General features: G+C 44.0%; 3 protein-coding genes across 3 annotated transcripts; 1 reads left to right on the top strand and 2 right to left on the bottom strand.

Moving 5' to 3' along the window:
- The first annotated feature begins 8,332 nt into the window (after positions 1 to 8,332).
- Mat89Ba (nucleolar protein 6 Mat89Ba) lies at positions 8,333 to 13,102 on the top strand. Its single transcript, XM_017149016.3, has 6 exons — positions 8,333 to 8,489; positions 8,547 to 9,967; positions 10,031 to 10,141; positions 10,200 to 11,440; positions 11,944 to 12,347; positions 12,403 to 13,102. The coding sequence occupies exons 1-6, from the start codon at positions 8,457 to 8,459 to the stop codon at positions 12,808 to 12,810; spliced, it is 3,618 nt and encodes a 1,205-aa protein (XP_017004505.2). The 5' UTR covers positions 8,333 to 8,456; the 3' UTR covers positions 12,811 to 13,102.
- Positions 12,869 to 14,388, bottom strand: Mst89B. Its single transcript, XM_017149024.3, has 2 exons — positions 14,211 to 14,388; positions 12,869 to 14,147 (listed from the first exon to the last, which is right to left on the bottom strand). Exons 1-2 carry the CDS (start codon positions 14,275 to 14,277, stop codon positions 13,012 to 13,014), a joined length of 1,203 nt encoding a protein of 400 aa, XP_017004513.2. The 5' UTR covers positions 14,278 to 14,388; the 3' UTR covers positions 12,869 to 13,011.
- On the bottom strand, positions 14,389 to 17,677 carry asun (integrator complex subunit 13 asun). The gene is made up of 3 exons (XM_017149074.3): positions 15,832 to 17,677; positions 15,072 to 15,377; positions 14,389 to 15,019 (listed from the first exon to the last, which is right to left on the bottom strand). The coding sequence occupies exons 1-3, from the start codon at positions 17,415 to 17,417 to the stop codon at positions 14,827 to 14,829; spliced, it is 2,085 nt and encodes a 694-aa protein (XP_017004563.2). The 5' UTR covers positions 17,418 to 17,677; the 3' UTR covers positions 14,389 to 14,826.
- Between the last annotated feature and the right edge of the window lie 129 nt (positions 17,678 to 17,806).

The following is a 17,806-nucleotide window of genomic DNA, read 5'->3' as shown; positions in this document are numbered from 1 at the left end:
TTGTTCTTGTTCTTGTCACTATTGTGGAGAGAAGCAACAACAGCAGCGAGGTGCGAGAGCGAGCGACAAACTGATAATGAGGAGCGACAGAGACGGGTAGCTTTCATGCGTCAGAGGCCGAGAAACTATCGCAAGCAAACTCGTTACACAAACAAAACGCACCTGTCAAACACACTCACACTCACAAATGAGGTGGGGAACGGAGAATGGAGCACCGAGAATAAGTGAACCAAGCCGGCAAAAGAGAGGCTCCGATCTTCGGCTTTGCCTCAATGGAGATTTCTTTGGAGCGCAGTCGCAACTGTGAAGTTTGCTACCAATACCCACAAGAGCTAGAGAGGAGCCGGATGAGGGGGAGCGAGGGGGGTGTTCGCGAGGGAGTGACTCATGCAGCAGTGCCATGCATAAATGGCGATAAGCGAGACAGCTGTATGCCTGCTGCCGTAACAGTGTCTGTTAACAGAAATCCCCTGGAAAAAGCACAGTGGGCTTGACAAACTTGAGTATCTGCAAACCAAAAATGTATGACTTTTAAATTATTGAAAATCTATCAACGCCCAGCTAATAATAATAATAATGTAAAAATTATAAACCTTATCCGAGTCCTAATTCACCGAGGATAAATCATATATTTATCCCGAATGGTATTAAACTCTTGCAAGGATCATTATGGTAAAAAAAAAATTTCACACCTCAAGTCAACTATGTATTTATTTTTTGGCAGTCTAGACAATTTTATTTAAGATTCGTTTTTCTTAAGCGTACATGAACAAGCAACACACTATCTTGCTAGGCATCGATACCGATACCCGCCATCGGTCATAATTAAATGATTAAATATTTAGCTAAGGCTCTCAAGTGATTTAACCTTCAAGCAAATGGGTTTTTTTTTAACTGCATATCGATAGGCCCTGCTGGTGGTGTAAAAACAAAACTCGAGCAACAACTTGGACTCTGGGGTTATTGAGCTCCCTTCTCTCCGATTCTCTGTCTCGCTCGGAGGTTGCTGCAGTTGATATGCGACTACGCATTTGACCTCAATTGCAGAGGCGCGACAGAGATGGCGATAGCCGGGGAGATGACTGTAGAATCTATAGTGTGCATATGTACGTGAGTTTTACTGTTGCTTTTGGTTTTCTTTGGTGGCCGGGCAATTAATTAATTAAAATGTAATTTATGTTTGCTGTTCCGGCGACATTTATTTGTTTTCGAAAATTAAAAACAATTATGAGTGAAAACACAAGAGGCGAGCACAAGAACCAAATCAATGAGACAAGGAAAAACCAGTTGCTGCTTAATTATCAGTAGGCAAGAAGAGCACTAAGAGGAAGAAATACACGACAGACAATCTTGAGACGGAGGAGAAGGACAGAGAGATTGGGGAAAGAGATCGAGTTCAAAGCCGACTCTTTGGGTTCATAAAAAATGACTGAAACCTTCCTCGGGGACACACAATTTAGTGTCGCCTTCCCTTTGGCAAACTCAGAAACGATGACTCAGTGGTTTCGATTGGATACGGTCCAATATTTTATTTACCCATTTTGGATTTTTAGTTACTTTTGATAGATTAAGATAGATTTAAAACCCTATCGGTTTCGTACCACCCTTGATATATACTTTATCAGCATTAACAGCCATTTTAAACGCTTTATAGATAGATTTATATATTAGATATATTTCTCCCGAGTACTAAATACCATTTCAAACTAAGAGTACCGTATACTAAGAGGTTTACCCTGCCATACACTCCTGACACTCGAGAAATACCCGGCAAAAATCGCAGAAAAGAACGCAGTGAGTGTGGTGGAAACAAAAGGAACTCAAACAAAAACCAGACTTGACCTGAGCAACTTGTTAGGCTCCTCTCCGAAAGCCACGTCTAATCTGCTTGTCCGCTCATCCCCTTCGCACTCAAGGAATTCCACGACTCCAGACACCGCGATAGAGACAAAGATGAAAAATTAACGCAAATAGAGCGCCAGAGGGGGAAATTCAAGGGGCGCCGAGATAAAAGATAAAAGCGAACTTAAGCCAGCCGAGTTAGTTGAACAGCACTTGTCCCTTTTCATTTTCTTCATGGCGCTGCTCTTGAAATATCAAGTGTTGAAAAGTGAGAAAATTGACAAGAATTTATATGGTATTATTAAGAAATGGCTTTTAAACCTAGACAGCCTTGTTTAAAGGTTAAACTATTAATTATGCCGCATTGCATAAATATAGAAATATATTGTACATTGCTTAAACTCCACACAAATTCATTTTATGTTTTTATGACCCCATTTGGATTATTTTCTTTTTTGTCCTAATTTCGAAGGATGTCATTCCTGATTCCGGTTCCCCGCCATCTGACAGAATTACCTGATGATTCATTGCCGAAGGCTTAAAATTATCCAACCGCAAACGTCTGTACAAAATGAAAAAAAGGGCAAAAAAAGGCTCCGTCAAAGCTTTGTGTCAGCTGTTTGTATGTGAAATCCCATCGATTTGTTTGACAGGCTTTTACTTTCACCCACGCGCACTCCCCCTCCATTTCTCGCTTTTCCTTTATGCGACTCGAGCATCTAATTTAATTAGATGAAATTTTCACACTATTGGTTTTTTGTTTTCCTGCTTTTGCCGACGTTGCTCTTTCTCTACTATTTTCTGCATTCGGCTAAGATAGAGATAAATTGCAAATGAAAGAAAAGCTCTTCCCTAAGCAAAACTATACCCTGATTCAATCGCCTAGTTTTACTTTCTTATTTCTTATCAATCTTCAAGAATTATATTAATTCAACAAAACAGAATCAGTTAGGTGACTTAAGATAAGATTAACTGATAATTAATAATAATTTAAAGTGGTTTGAAAACGACCGAAGATCCTAAGTACAGTATAGCTATAACTAAATTAAATTTGCAATACCCAAAGTCCCTTTAACGTTAGGCCATCGGATTTTCTTTCATGAGCAGCAATGTGTTTGGACTTTTCTATGGCTCACATAGAGCGAAACACCCCCACGCAGTCTCACTCATTCACTCACTTGTAGAGCAGAAAAAAAATAAGGAAAAGCCAGCGATTGACAGTCGACAACAGCCTAATGACGTCACCGGTAAGTAGTGCGTGGTGCTGTGTGTGCGAATGTTTGATGGGTCACTTGTGCTTTGCTTTTTTATTTCGGTGTGCTCGCTTTTACATTCACATTATTTCTGCTAAATCCGCAATTTGTCCTTGCTTTTATGTGGCACCACAGCTGCTGCTCACTGGTAACCCAGACCATCGCCCTCCGTTATCCTCTCGCTTTCGTTCGCTTTTCATCAGCGTTTTTCTTGTATTATTATTGGAGCTACTTTTTGCCGCACGCAACTTGGCTTTCTTTCTGCGGTTCCCTCTCTCTTTCGCATTCGATAAAGTAGAGTTCCCCTAACAAAAACTAGCCAAATCTAGAAAAAAAGAAAGTCTGACTAAAATAAGGTAATGTACTAACTCTGATTACCCAATAAATTTTATAATAAATTGCATTAATATTTATATTAATATAATCGAAATTAAACAATGAAAGTTCGTCTAAAGGAAGTTGGACTGTAATTCCTCCTCAATGGGTGGCAGGTGGCAACACTGGCAGGGCCTACGTTAAGTTGCTTGTTGTTCTCGTTTCTAACTGAGAATTTAGGTTATCCCCTTCGCCCCCTCGCCTTCCCCCTTTACCATAACAGCTCGGCTATTAAATAATAAAAAGTAATACAAAAAGTTTGTTTTACGTTACATTCGCTGTCTCCATCCAAAATGTGTGGAAATGTGGAATATATATATAGACGTGAATGAGTAAGTTTGTTGGTTGGCTAGCAACAAAATTACTTTAGTTTAGGTTGGTTAGTTGCTTTCCGTTTTCTTTTATTATGTACTGCCAGTGGCGTGTAAAATAAATGTTGTAACATGATTTCTGTTTTGCTTTTTTTCTTACTTTTTGTTGGAAAAACATGGTGGAGAAGAGGTTCAATCATCGCCAGTTATTGCTTAACCTACTTCAACTGAAGCGGGTCAGCAAACATTTATAATTCTTCGCTTTAATAGCTCAATTTCCCGTGTTAATCCGCGCTCTCGAATTAATACTTTTCATTATATAAAAAAAATATAATTTATTATTTAAGTCCATGATCTTATTCTTCTCATTTCTTATTCTTTTACATTATTCCCCCGAGGTCAACTAATGAATCCCCGATAAACTGCACCCTAAAGTCGCCTGTCTCGAAGGCATCGTGATGGGCGACGAGCAAACAAGTGCTTTGTGTGAGTAAATATAGCTGGAAGACCCGAAAATGCAGACAGCAAACATTGTGCGTATGTGTATATAGAACTATAAGAACACACAGAAATACAAAAAGAGACAGGAAGACTTGGGACCAAGAACCTAGAAATGTCAATAAGCGAGCACGAGGTTAAGTCGTCACCAACGACAACTTTGGACCCGCATTCAAGGCGAAAAAGGTGCCTTCCGTCGCCCTGACACAAGGAGGCCGATCAACTAAAATGCCTATAAAAAATTTATAAAGTGCGTGAGTTGTGTGCACTTTGTTTCCCGCTTCCTTACACAAACACCGAGGTCATCTATTATGCACCCACAGAAGTATGTATGTGGGTATTATGTATTGAATTGGATTGGATTGGAAACCCATTTCATTCACCCCCTTCTCATGGCTCTTCTTCTTAATTTGGCTGGCGTGCCAGAGGCGAGAAGAAGCAGACGCCATAAACCAAAAGCAGCAGAAACACTTGCGAAAATAAAATAAAATCAAACACACAAGTTTAAATAGAAACATCTCTTTGCTAAAAATACAATCTTTGGCAAAAAAAAAAAAAGACGAAACTCAACTGATGGTTGAACTTTTGGCAATGTACAGTATTCGCTAGGAAATTAATATAAATCTACTTATTCTGTTGATTATGTTGTTAAAATTGTATGAACTACGATCACTGATAATAAACGTTAAGTAATGAATCTATTACTTATGGGTAAAAGCGACTAATTTTAGTTTTAAAATCAGCAAACTTTCATCCTTCGTGATAATCATAATCTTATCGCTATCAAAATATCCATCCGTTTCTACGCCTGATAACGGGGAGGTATAATACCGTATAAGGGAAATTTATGGGAAAACCCGACACTTCCGTTGCCTAAAAGTGTGGTTTTTCTAACAATTATCAATGCAAAACTGTAAAAATAGTAGCAAGTTGATAATTTCTGTGTCGCTTGGGGTCGGGAAGTCGTGTTTCAGCTACGATATTGATAAGCAAGACCCCGAATCTGCGGTTTAAGTTTAATGCAAAATTTTGCGGGTTTTATAGTATTTTCAGATTTAAAAAATTGATAAAGAAAAATTGTATGAAAAAGATTAGGTACAAGGGATTATAATCCCTTTTATACATTTTGGATGGAAGTCGGTTTAATTTTAGACAATCATAACTCACCTTGCTTGCCGTTCGCGTCGCTGCATTTCGCCTAGCTAATCTCGCTTGAATTTTGACTCAAGAAGTCGATCGCCTTTCCGTGAATTTTGATAATGAATCTTTATCGGCTGCCGCTGCTGATGTTGTTGCTGTTGAAGTTTTTGTTCTTGCTGTTTGGCGATTGGTTTGATCCAAAGTGCTGGTTCTGTTCGATAAACAAACTAGAGGATCTGAAGGATCTGCAAGATCTGTGGGATGCGTGCGAATTGAGCGAATTATCCTCACCGCCCACACTCACACGCACGCACTATCACACGCGCACACTCACTCACACTCAGCGTCCGCGCATTTCGCGCACGGGAGATCCGCCGCTCTCTTCCGCTCTTTCTCCCACTGGGCGACGACGACAGGTGTGTGTAATGAGCTTGTCTCTCCGCTCTCTCTTCGCTAGCTTACAGTTAATCCTGTTGTTCCTTTGCCTTCTCTAACTGCTGTTGTTGTTGCTGTTGCTGTGGGGTCGTCGTTGTTGTTTGACATTAAGTATGAAATTTGAGCAGCATCTCCTTGAATATTCAGCTTTTGTAGCTGAATTTTTTTGATGTTTTAATTTTTTATTTTATATATTTTTGTGTTGGTGTATGTGTGTGCTGTAGTGTAGTTATGTGTACATATGTCAAAAGGCGGGCTATTTGTCGTAGAATTATTTGATTCCTATTTTGCTAATCCGTTGCCGCAGAACGATTGATCGATTTCCGGCTTTAATTTCGGGTTCAGTTCTATAAGTTCCGGTGCAAATTAGCCAGGTGTGTGTGTTGTTGTTGTTAGTAAAAGTAAAGGAATACAGTCTCGTGCTACGCTGAATAACTAGGTAAACAAATAATTTTGGCTAAACAATTTGACAAACACACTTTTGCACATTTTCTCCAACAATGTTGTGTGACAACAAATCTGAAACTCCGAATTTTATTCATTCAGTTTGTTGCTATGTTTTTTTTCCTCCCAGCCTCGGCTGACATTTTAGGCAAACGTGCTTTAGCTGCTGCTTAAAGGTGTAGTTAAATTTCAGTTATGGACAATTTAACCGGTCAGTTGCACGCTTAAACACTTAGAGCACAAGGCTTTATTCAGCGCCACAAAAGCATAGCAATCTGTAAGAGAAGGAAAAATCATATAAGACCAGGTGCACAAATGAAGAAATTTGATGAATGTCAAAAGAAATGTTTGTGGGTTCGATTCCTACCGCTGCCTAATAAATCATTCTGCTTGACACGAAAAATTTGTCGGATAGAATTGAAAATATCTGACCCTCAATGACAGGTAAAATATTCAAATTGATCATCACAGCATATAAATTTTTTTCTGTGTGAAAAACAACAAAACCCAATTGAGTGGTATTTTTTGTTAGTATGTTGGCCTGCCCAGCAGCGCAGGTTGGTCACACTAAGACCAGAGCGCAAACTAAATTTTCTTTTCCCATTGATTTTCATTTAATTTTTGAAGTATTGCTATTGACCTCCGACTCTAATCTTTAAACAATTTATTCCTTTGAAGGAAAATTACATTTCTTTTCAAGGAGTCTCAATGAGAATCTGAAAATGTCACAGAATTAGGCCAATTAGTTGCCTTTCCCCCCGCGCCATGTAAAATGTTGGAAAATCTCTGGGGCCGCAAGGTCGAAGTAAATATTTCCGTACGTGATTTCGTTTATTTTTATAAATTATCAAGTTTTGTTATTCGATGCAAAAAAGAGCCAAAGCGGCGATGGCCAAGAAGAGTGACAGAGAGAGAGAGAGAGAGAGAGAGAGAGAGAGAGAATGAGCGACAGTGGGAGAAAGAGGCAGAGAGGGTGTAACTACTCGACTTTTGGCCATATTTTTTTCAATGGGCCGCCTTTCTGCCAACGCATCATTTTGTTTGGTTTGCTTCGATTTGTAGGCAATTGAACAACTTGTGGGCTTAATTAATTAGCCCAATCGTTACAACCGATTTACCTTTTATACAGTTTTGCACGCATTTTCACTACGCCTCATTTTTTCACCCATACACTGGCACACACGCACGCACGCACAGACACAGTTACACACGTTCGGACCGAATATTAAAATTTGCAACTCGATTTGCAGCTGTGCGCTCGTCGCTTTCTCGTTAACTACTTAATTCACTACTTTTTACATATTTAGCTGGGCTCTTGTTTGTTTGATTTCCAACGAAAATGTCCTCGAAAGACCAGAAAACGCACGCAAGAGAGCACGAGAAAAATGGTGCGATTTTTTCCCTTGCCTGCACACACACACACACTCGAACATGGACTGCGACGGAGTATGACCGCGTTGGCAATGTGGGGAAATACCGCGGGCGAATTAAATACTGATTACCGATCAAACACAAATTAGATAATTAAATTAGCTTTCTTTAGTTCATTTCCCTTTAATTTTCTTAAGTAGATTTAATAAAATTATAACTCTTTTGGAAACTTGCTCGCCTGGGACTAATAGCCTAATTATGAAATAAAAATACCGTAGAAAATACCGTTGTCTGGCGTAGCCAATTAGCCGGCAACTTTGTTTATCTACACTTGAAAACTAGATAAACTCAATTTAGATATATTTTTTAAGCTCTTCACTGTTACTAAACTTTATTTAAAAAGGAACCTATTTAACTGTTTAATTTGTTGCTCGCAGTACAAGAAAATCTTCCATAATGGGTCTGCACACACTTACACTTGGCACTGCTGAAATCAGCATGGAATTCAACCACTCTCTATTATGCAAAATAGTTTCATATGTTTTCTGCTTGTGTATTAACCTTTTTTCAATCTTTTAATTGTAATTACGTTCGATTTTTACAGTTTGTTTTCGCGACTGATTTAGGCCTAAAAAACGCAACTACCTTGGCCTAGGGTGGCCATATTCAAAGTGCGTAAGAAATACCGAATACCAAAATACCGCAATTGCAACACGTGCGAGTTTCGCTCTCTCTCCGAATAATAAATAAATTATACTTTTTAAAGGATTTGTGCGCTGAAAACGATATGTTAAAAAATAAAAGAAAGCCAGGGAAGTTGGTAAGTTGTTGTGGGTTTATAGTAAAATTATTTGGCCTAATCATTTGCCCAATATAGGTGCGGGCACCGAAAAAACTCTTGAAGAAAGCCGATCGAGCGGAGTCCCAGGAAGATTCGCCTGCCGAGGATCACAGCGACGTGGAGCAGTCTGCTCCAAGCACCGATGATGGCTTCGATGAACCCAAGGCCACACCCACCAAGAAGGATCAAACGCCCACTACGAAACCGAAGAGGAACAAGTTCAGGGAGAGGGACGAGGCCAAGAACGTGAAGCCACCCACTTTGGAGGAGATGAAGGAGCTGCGCGACACCCAGAACCTCTTCCACTCCAATCTCTTCAAGCTGCAGGTCAAGGAGATGCTGCAGGAGTTGCAGTTAAAGCAGAAGTACACAGACTTTATAGACAACTGGATGGAATCCTTCACTGCTTTCACCCAACAGCTAAAGGATGGCTTGATGGAGCGAAGCCACCTGGAGGTGCCTCTGCAACTGCCCCAAAAGCCCACCAGCTTTGTTTTCTCCAAACCCACCAGGGAACCTTACCTGATTGGAGCCGCCTCCACTGGCACATTGCTGGGCCCCAAAATTGTGGTGGATGTGGCTCTGGAGATGCCCAAGGAATCGCTGCACAAGGACGATTACCTGAACCTTCGTTACGACCAGAAGCGAGCTCTGTACCTCACCTATGTGACGGAGAGGATGAAGGAGTCTCCGATTTACGCCCAGGATCAGTTTGCCTTCAACTACTTTGCAAACAATCCGCTGAAACCCGTTTTGGAGCTAATCCCTGCGGCCAAGCAGGTCACCAAGCACTTGCAGGTGCGCCTGTTCATCACCGCACCGCTGAGCAGCTTTAAACCTGGCAGATTTGTGCCTTGGAACAACAATATTCGTCCCTCGTTCTACGGCGACGAATGGGACGAGGAGGATCCGCTGCCCTCCACCCAGCACTACAACGCCAACGTTCTGTTTGATCTTACTTTGTCCGAGAATCAGGCCCACCTGGAGAAGGCCTTCAAGGGCAGGCGCAACTTCCAGGACGGCCTGCTGCTCCTCAAAGTCTGGCTGCGTCAACGGGAATTGCACATAGGCTACAGTGGCTTTGGCCCCCACATCCTGGCCGCCTTTATTGTCTACCTGAACTCGCAACGCATCCTGCATCAGTCGAGCAGCAGTTACCAGGTGGCGCGCACCGTCTGGAACCAGCTGGCCAACACGGACTGGACCAAGGGCATTAGTTTGGCTCCTAAAGTCGAAAAGGAAGAACTCAGCAAGTTCTCCTCGCACTATGACGTCTCTTTTATGGACTTTACAGGCCAGCATAATCTTTGCGCAAATGTTCCTCTGTCTTTGTACCAAAGAGTGCGAGAGGAGGCCAAACTGGCGGTGGATCTGCTAAACGACATGAAGTTGAATAGTTTTCCCCTAATCTTTATGCAAAAGTGTCCTTTGTACAGCAGAGTGGACAACATTTTGAAGTGAGTTTGCTGCTAATATTTTTAAATTTCTTTAAAAAACTAACTGTTTTACTTTCTTTTAAGGATTACCAACCACTCTTGTGTTAATCAAATGCTGTTGCTGCATTCCCAGCCTCGTTTCAAGTATGACTACGCTAAATACGGCTACCCGCAGCTGTTTCAATTGTTAACAGAGTGAGTTTACATCAGGGATTCTTTCTCAAACCTTAAGTATATAAATCCTTACTTGTAGACTCCTTCAAAAAGGACTGGCTGAGCGTGTCCATGCCATTCTGCCTCTGGAAACGCCGTGTGCCGCCTGGCCTGTGGAAAACAAGGCTCCTGTGATAGGAAAGCACATTCAACTGGGTCTGATACTCCAACCAGAGCACGCCTACGAGGTGCTAAACAAAGGACCCGCCGCCAACGAGGATCCCGAGGGAGCAGCGGAGTTTCGCCGTTTCTGGGGAGAGAAGTCAAACCTTCGAAGGTTCCAGGATGGCAGCATCACCGAAGCTGTTGTCTGGGGCACCGCACAGGATGCGCCCGCCAAGAAGCGACTAATCGTACAGCAGATTGTCCTGCATCTGCTGGAGCATCACCTGCAGCTGGAGAGCAAGGATGTGCAATATATCGCCGCCGAGTTGGACCAGGTCTACCGGCTGTCTCCCTGGTTCAAGGTGACTAAACTGCAGACCAAGCTTCCTTTGGATCAGGATACAGATGCGGAGGCACTCAGTCCGCATGTCATTCGCTGCTACGATGAATTGTCGAGACAACTGCACGGGCTGAATGATCTGCCGCTGGAGATAGTCTCCATATCGGGCACCTCTCCCGTTTTCCGCTACTGCGAGCCGCAACCGGTGCTTCCTCAAGCGCGACTGGCCGACAACCGCATCCTGGCGAGCCACGTTCAGCGCGTGGTAATTCAGTTGGGCCAAAGCGGCAAGTGGCCCAGCGAACTGACCGCGTTGCGTGCTATAAAAACGGCCTTTCTCATCGAGATTGGCGAAAAGCTGGAGGCACAATGCCGCCTGAAATGGCTGATGACCGCCGATGGTCTGCTGGTGCTGAAGCAGGGCTACTGTTTCCTGATCGAGCTGGCCCACAACAAGGAGCTGGCGTTGCTCAAGCAGGAGGTTACTGAGCGCGGCGTAACCACATACATTGACAATCCAGCCAGTCGTTCCCTGGAGCGGCAGCACTACATTTTGCCCAAAGTGAGCGGTGCTTTGCATTCGCTGCATCAAACGCACTCGGCTTTCGGCGCCACTGTGCTGTTGGCCAAGCGTTGGCTGGCCACCCAGCAGCTGGACGAAGGTCTCTGGCCCGAAATGGCCACCGAGCTGCTGGTGGCGCATCTCTTCCAGCAAAGGTATGCGCCACAGGCCATAGCTGCGCCACAAACCGGGTTCATTCGCTTCCTGCAGCTGCTCGCCCACAGCGATTTCAATGGCGAACTCTTTCTGCTCAACTTTAACAACAGCTGGCAGGGTAAGTTTCTTAGTTACTAGACCTCGGATTTTGCATATTTATCAATTTTTGGTCCGATTTTTACCAAAATTTCTAGGTAGGTGTCATATTTTTCAAATGTAATAAATTCTGATGCATATCGGAAATGTGCAAAATGAACAGCAATTTAAATGAGCAGTTTGGCCGATAGGGCCACAAAACTAAAACTATTCTATTAGATATCTCAGAAATGACGAAAAGTAACAAACAATTTTCTTCGGGTAAATTAGGTTGGCTATGAAATGGTCCATCTTGAAGAGTTGAGTTTATTTCATATTTTGCATATGATTTGCATATTTTATGCATATGCATTTTATGCAAAAAAAAATAAAATATGCCAATAATTTTAAACTATATTTTTTATTGAAACGAACTTTAGTGTTTTCGGAATTGATCTATCTTTATCCTATAAAAATATGCAAAATCCGAGGTCTATTAATTACCTATCCAAGAACATGTTAAAATAACAATTTATCGTTTTTTAGAACAACAAATTGCCGATCTGGAGCACAGCTACCGCAGTGATCGCCAGAGTTATCCTCCCCTGGCGGTGGCCACCTCCTACGATTTGCAGCATGCCGGACGCCTGTGGACCTCGGATGAATCCCCCAGCCAGCGGGTTCTAGGACATGTGACACGTTTGGCCCGCCATTCCCTGGAGATTATTGAAAACAGCCTGATGACAAAGGATCTGAGGTTTGTGCGTCCGGCGCAATTGTTTCGAGCTTCCAACGAGGGTTACGATTTGGTCATACAACTCAAGCCCGATCTGGTGCCCAATTCCTTGTGCTACGACCTGGGATCTCCGTTTGTGTCCTTTGGCAAGCCCAACTTTCTGCTGCCACGAGCCGGAGCAGATCGACTTGCCAGGATTGTGGGACAATTGAGGGTGAGATAGGAATTAATTCGCGTGTGTTACAAGATACTCATTTCTTTTCTTTTAGTCTGCCTATTCCGACTTCGCTGCCTTCTTCTATAATCCCCACGGTGGCAAGGAAATAGCCATTATGTGGCGCCCACCCTCTGAATTTGCACCCAAGCCCTTTAAGGTCACCGAACTGCAAGGCTGCTCTCCTTGCGATAATGGAAAGGTGCAAGTTCTCAAGGAAACGCTGCTCGAGGACTTTAAATTCCTGCTTAAGGATTTCTACCTGCGCATTGCCACACCAGAGGAGCTCAAGCGGGAACAGCGCGAGCATCAGCAGCCCAAGCGGTACTTCAATGCCAATAAGGAACAGGAGGCGTCTAGTCCAAAGCCGAAAAAGCAGAAGGTTCGGAAGGAAACTGAGCAGGAGGCACCACCCAAAAAGAAACGCCTCATAAAAAGCTCGGCTCTGAAGGGCCTTAATTAGTTGTAATCATAGCTTAATTTTTAGCTGTGTAAGTTGACAAACTTTTAAAAATATTAGATAGGTATTGAAAAATATACATTTTTATGAGCCAAAAAGTTGCATATAAAAATAGTGGAAATATAGATGAGTAGAGATCGATAGTTGAAAAGAAAAGTTTAACATCAATGCTGTTAGTTAGTGGCTGCTAAATCCTAGTTTCTATTAGTAAGAATTATCCTGTAAGCCGTAAGTTGGTTTCCTTATTGGCCTGGAAACTGGAGCTTTGTTGAGAGTTCGTGGATAGGGAGTTCTACTCAGCGGAATCGTCCTATAGAAATCCTGTTCCTCCTTCCTTAAAATACTATCCAATTGCTGAGAGCAGGTTTCCTTCTCAAAACGCTCCCAATCCCGATCTGGTGGACAGAGATCAAAACGAATTTGTCGCGATGTGCAAGGCTGCTCCGCCGGACATCTGGGCGTCTGAACTTGGGGTCGCACCTGCGCCATCAGCTCCTGTTCCATGCAAGTCTGCTGCGACTTGCAGTGCCGACAGGGATGATGGCTCTCCTCCGACGACGTGAATTGGCATTCATCTGAGGTATATGACTCGGCGGAGGACTTGCTAGCCAGGTGGCTAGATGAGGTATTACAGCCGGTTGAGAGTGTGTTGGGTTGCGTCTGGCAAGCGGAGTTCTGTGGCTCCTTTTTCACAATTGGTTTTGGACTGGGACTGGGACTGCACTGAGTTTGGCAAGACACTTTCTGCGGCGACTCCTTCTTCACTATTGGAGTTGTAAAGGTCTGAGTTTGGCAGCTCGCTTTTTGGGGCGGATCATCTTGGAAAATGTGCGTTTTATTAGGTAACTGCTGAGTTTGGCAGCTGGAATGGTGCATCTCGGACCTCGGACAATGCTGGCAACCGGTGTTCGTCATCAGGCCACTGGTAGAAGTGCCGGCGCTGTAGCAGAGTGGAAAAACGGGTTCCGATCCTGATTTAATCTTAGACCAACCCAATTGAGTGGTCACGCTGGCAACTCCTTTTGCCCGGGAGGAGATCGGCTCCAGGAAGGGACAAGGAGTATTGGCCGTGGTCGTGGGAAGCTTCATATCCGCATCACGGTCGACATCCATCTGCCACTTGACTTTATTCCGCGCGGTCTGTGCGATAAGATCCTCCAGAGTACACAAATTCGAGGTGGTGGGCAGGGAGAAAGGCACTGTCGCTGGTGGAGTAGAGTCCACGGGGCAGAGCCGTCCGTTGGCTCCCAGGCGATTGTAGCTCAGCATTCGAATGTCCTCCACCCGCCGAACGTCCTGTTGGGTGACCACGAAGATCTCATTGCCCACCATAATGGGAACTTGGTGAAGTAAAAGTGGGTTAGTTAATCTTGTTTTTAGGATACTGAAAGATAGAAGCTCACTATGCACAGCTGGTGCCGCTTCCTCGGACACCTGCATCACCTTCTTCACAGTGGAATTGTTGGACATTGTCTTTTGCTTACAAATAATTTTGAAAATGTTTTCAAAATGTATCTGGTTATATTACACATTTACACAATTTTTTTACGAAACACAAAAGAAAGGGAAAGTTTGACAGGAAAAATTTCTAAATCTTGGCATTTAAAAAAATGTAATTTACATTTGCAAAATTTAATTTTTAATTATATTATATCGTAAATTAAAAAATGTTTTTTAATGGATATCGTTGCGAAAGATCAAAAAACAGGTTTCAAAGGACTGATCTTGGCCATAAGTAAATAATTGCTTAAGTTAAACATACAGTTTGAATCGTAAACTAATTCATTTTGAGGCAGCTTACGTAAAGGAATAATAGATAGTATTATACACTTTCGATTTTGTTTTGTTTGTCCCAGCCAAAAAGGCGATTAAATCAAGGGATCTATCAAAAGCCAAAACGCACTGAAAAATACTTAATTGCAACACTGAAAATGTATCTTTAAGGAAAAGCTTAAAGAAAGTTTCTTTCTATAAATATAAATCTAATCCTAGCAGAAAATCGTGTATCTCAAGGCCTTTTTAACTTCGAATAGATTCCTCCTTAACATTGGAAGCAATGTTAGCTCCCGTTGTTACGGAGTCCTTATCCTTGTTTCCAAAGTCGGGATACAATTTAGCCACCTGCCCAAGCGGCGTGCAAAGGCGTCCGGAGAAATCCAATCGTTTGTTGGACTGACTTCGTTCCGCCGAGGAGATGATGTCGAGCAGAGATCTAGCGAAAATCAAGTGATTAGAATAGGATGAATAATAGATTTAAGACCCACCTTTGCCCGCAGCTGGACATGCGACGCTTGCTGGCCTTCAGCAGGCTATTGGAGTTGTTACTGCCACTGCCACTTCCGCTGCTCAGGGGCTCCAGCCGTTCGGGAGAGAGCGGGGATTCGGTGTAGGATCGCAGGAGGCTGGCGCCTGGTTCCGATTTAAGTGGCGCATCGCCGTAGGCGGCACGTAAGCTCTGCAGGCTTTCCAGCAGATTCTTGTGGTGCACAGTGGTGGCATTCAGCTGTATAAGCTGCTCTAGCTCCCTGTAAAGCAAGCGATACTGGTCCTTGGCCTTGGATAGCTTGAGTCTAATGCAAAAAGAAATAATTACAATTATTAAGAAAACTTATAATTATCAGTAGACATCGGGTTATATGTTTTTCTGCATTTATGCTCCAAATACCGACACATTTTTGATTTAGGCACTATATTAAATTTGTACTCAAATGAATATGAATGTTTTTATGCAAGGGAGTATGCAAGATATGTCGAGAATATGCAAAATATGTCGTATGCTTTATCGTATGTTTTATGCCTTATAGGCACTAAGATTTTTAAGTGTCTTTCAGTAGTTCACAAGGAACTACTATACAAAAAATAGCTAGAATCGGGCCACTATATCTTAAAGAAATGGGTCACAAAAAAAATAAGTTACATTTTCCCTGAACTACTGCTTGTTTCTAATAGAAACTTTCTATGCCCTAATGAGTAGGACCAAGAAATCATAAGTTATCAGAATAAGCTTAGTGTTTAATTTCCCACCTCGCTCCATTCGTATGCGTGAAGGGCAGCACATCGCCGCGCGAGGCGCTCTTGTAGAGCTCATGAATGTGCTGCTGGCAGCGCACCTCCTCCTGCTTGTCCATGTCCTCTTTGACCAGCAGATGCAGAAAGTGCGGTAGCCAACTGATCTGCCGCTGCAGGTGGAACAGTATCGACGAACTGGTGGTCAGCGGGAAGTAGCGGGGCAATCTACGCGACATATTAGGTGCAGACTGATCCTTCACCTTCAGCGGCACCATGCGCGACATCTTAATGAGCTGACCCAGCTCAGCGGTGCGATAGTCGGCGACGCGTCCTCCTGGCCCATCGGCAATCGCCGGAGCCTCGTCCATGCAGGAGCGCGTGATGCACAGCGAGTGGACGAATATTTCACCGCCTCGCGCTGAAAGCATGTGGCTGGTGGCCTTGGAACCAGTCTTTCGAGGCATCTCCAGCAGCACCGAGCGTCCGTTTAGCAGGAAGTTGATCAGGCAGGAGCTGGGTCGTGAAGTAACATCCACGGGCGTCACCAAAAACTGGCCCAGGCAGGGCTGCAGATCGGCGGAGCCGCAACCGCGCGGTGTGCACCACTTGAGCGTGACCGTCTCGTAGGTGGCGCCCTGTTTGATGCTCGTGGGCAGGCTAAAGTCCGGGCCACAGGTGATCGAATGCGCGCGCCGGCTGTGCAGGATTTCCACATCGTAGTTGGCGCTAGAGTTGGCATTCTGCTCCTCCTTCATTGGGATATTGGTCACCGTGGTGCTGGCCAGATCGTAGTGATTAAGAATCAAATGCGTCAGCTTGTACGAGATGTCCGGTGCGCTGACCGTGTGAATCTCGACGTCCAGCAGGGGGGAGATCTTGAGCAGGCTGCGATTGGTCACCAGGGATTCGACGCCCAGCGGCACAATGTTGAGGATGACCAGGTGGCAGTGATCGATGGCCAGGCCCTTTTTGGCGGGCGGAGCGGCCAAAGCGTTCTGCTGCACCAGCACCGTGTTGAAGATGTCCTCCAGGCTCTTCATGCTCGTGTTATCCCGCGCCGAGGTGATGCAGATGACGCGACCCTTGTTCGGAATGCGTGGCAGCTGTTCCTCCGTGCTAATTTCCGCCATTGCCGCCAGCTGCTCATCCGTGGGCTCCGCCAGCGCCTCGATGGCCGCCCGCAGGCCATGGATCACCGAGTAGTCCGAGGATGTGGGCACGTTTCGGGAGGGAACTCCAACCATCACCATGGCGTTCATCACATGCGACATATTCTGCGTGCTGGGACTCCAGGTGTTCACGATGTGCGCCGCCGTATCGGAAACTATGAATCGCACGTGCTTCTTGCCCGGAAACAGATCCCAGACAACGCGGCAGTACTCGATGGAGGATTCGCAGGCGCAGGTCCACAGGCTCTTGCTGAACTGGGATCCACCGGCTGCTCCGCCGGCGGTGGCGGCATTTCCCGCGGCTCCCGGAGCGCCCACGTCCGCCGATGGCTTTCCCTTGAGAAAGTCCATGGAGATATACTCCTCGCTGGCTATGCTAAAGTACCGCGTGTGGTCCAGCACGAAGATGGTCTTCTGGTTGCGCTCGAACATGGTGGTCTCGCCTGGGCAGCTAAAAACGCAGGGAAATTAAACTAATCGAACGCCGAATCTTAATTGTTTACAGTCCTCGTTCACCACGAACAGCTGGCTTAGCCGTGGTGAGACCGGCGCAATTTTCTGGCAACGCCGGGGAAACGAGAGGTGGGTTTGACGCGATATATATGAACCATTCACACTGGGTTTATTTTTTGCAAAATAGAATTCAATATTAATTTAACTTGGAAATTAGTATACTAAATATTTGCTGATAAATATGAATATTTTGTTAACTTCGGATTTGTCATAAATTACGCGTTATTCCTTTGAAGTTTAAAATTTACTGATATATCGCTAACTAAAGTTAATAATAACAAATTCAATAAATAACAAATAAAAACACT

Source organism: Drosophila takahashii, chromosome 3R (genome assembly GCF_030179915.1).
Source record: "Drosophila takahashii strain IR98-3 E-12201 chromosome 3R, DtakHiC1v2, whole genome shotgun sequence".
Lineage (NCBI taxonomy): Eukaryota > Metazoa > Arthropoda > Insecta > Diptera > Drosophilidae > Drosophila > Drosophila takahashii.
This window is presented reverse-complemented; position numbering and strand designations above follow the sequence as displayed.

Excerpts from the sequence above, each read along its gene's own strand:
- Mat89Ba (XM_017149016.3), top strand. The coding sequence starts at position 8,457 with ATGTTAAAAAATAAAAGAAAGCCAGGGAAGTTG. Across the intron at positions 11,441-11,943 it reads CTTTAACAACAGCTGGCAGG|AACAACAAATTGCCGATCTG; the intron begins GTAAGTTTCTTA and ends ATCGTTTTTTAG. Across the intron at positions 12,348-12,402 it reads GGATTGTGGGACAATTGAGG|TCTGCCTATTCCGACTTCGC; the intron begins GTGAGATAGGAA and ends CTTTTCTTTTAG.
- Mst89B (XM_017149024.3), bottom strand. The coding sequence starts at position 14,277 with ATGTCCAACAATTCCACTGTGAAGAAGGTGATGCAGGTGTCCGAGGAA. Across the intron at positions 14,148-14,210 it reads AGCGGCACCAGCTGTGCATA|TTCCCATTATGGTGGGCAAT; the intron begins GTGAGCTTCTAT and ends TACTTCACCAAG.
- asun (XM_017149074.3), bottom strand. The coding sequence starts at position 17,417 with ATGTTCGAGCGCAACCAGAAGACCATCTTCGTGCTGGACCACACGCGG. Across the intron at positions 15,378-15,831 it reads ACGCATACGAATGGAGCGAG|ACTCAAGCTATCCAAGGCCA; the intron begins GTGGGAAATTAA and ends TTTTTGCATTAG. Across the intron at positions 15,020-15,071 it reads ATGTCCAGCTGCGGGCAAAG|ATCTCTGCTCGACATCATCT; the intron begins GTGGGTCTTAAA and ends GATTTTCGCTAG.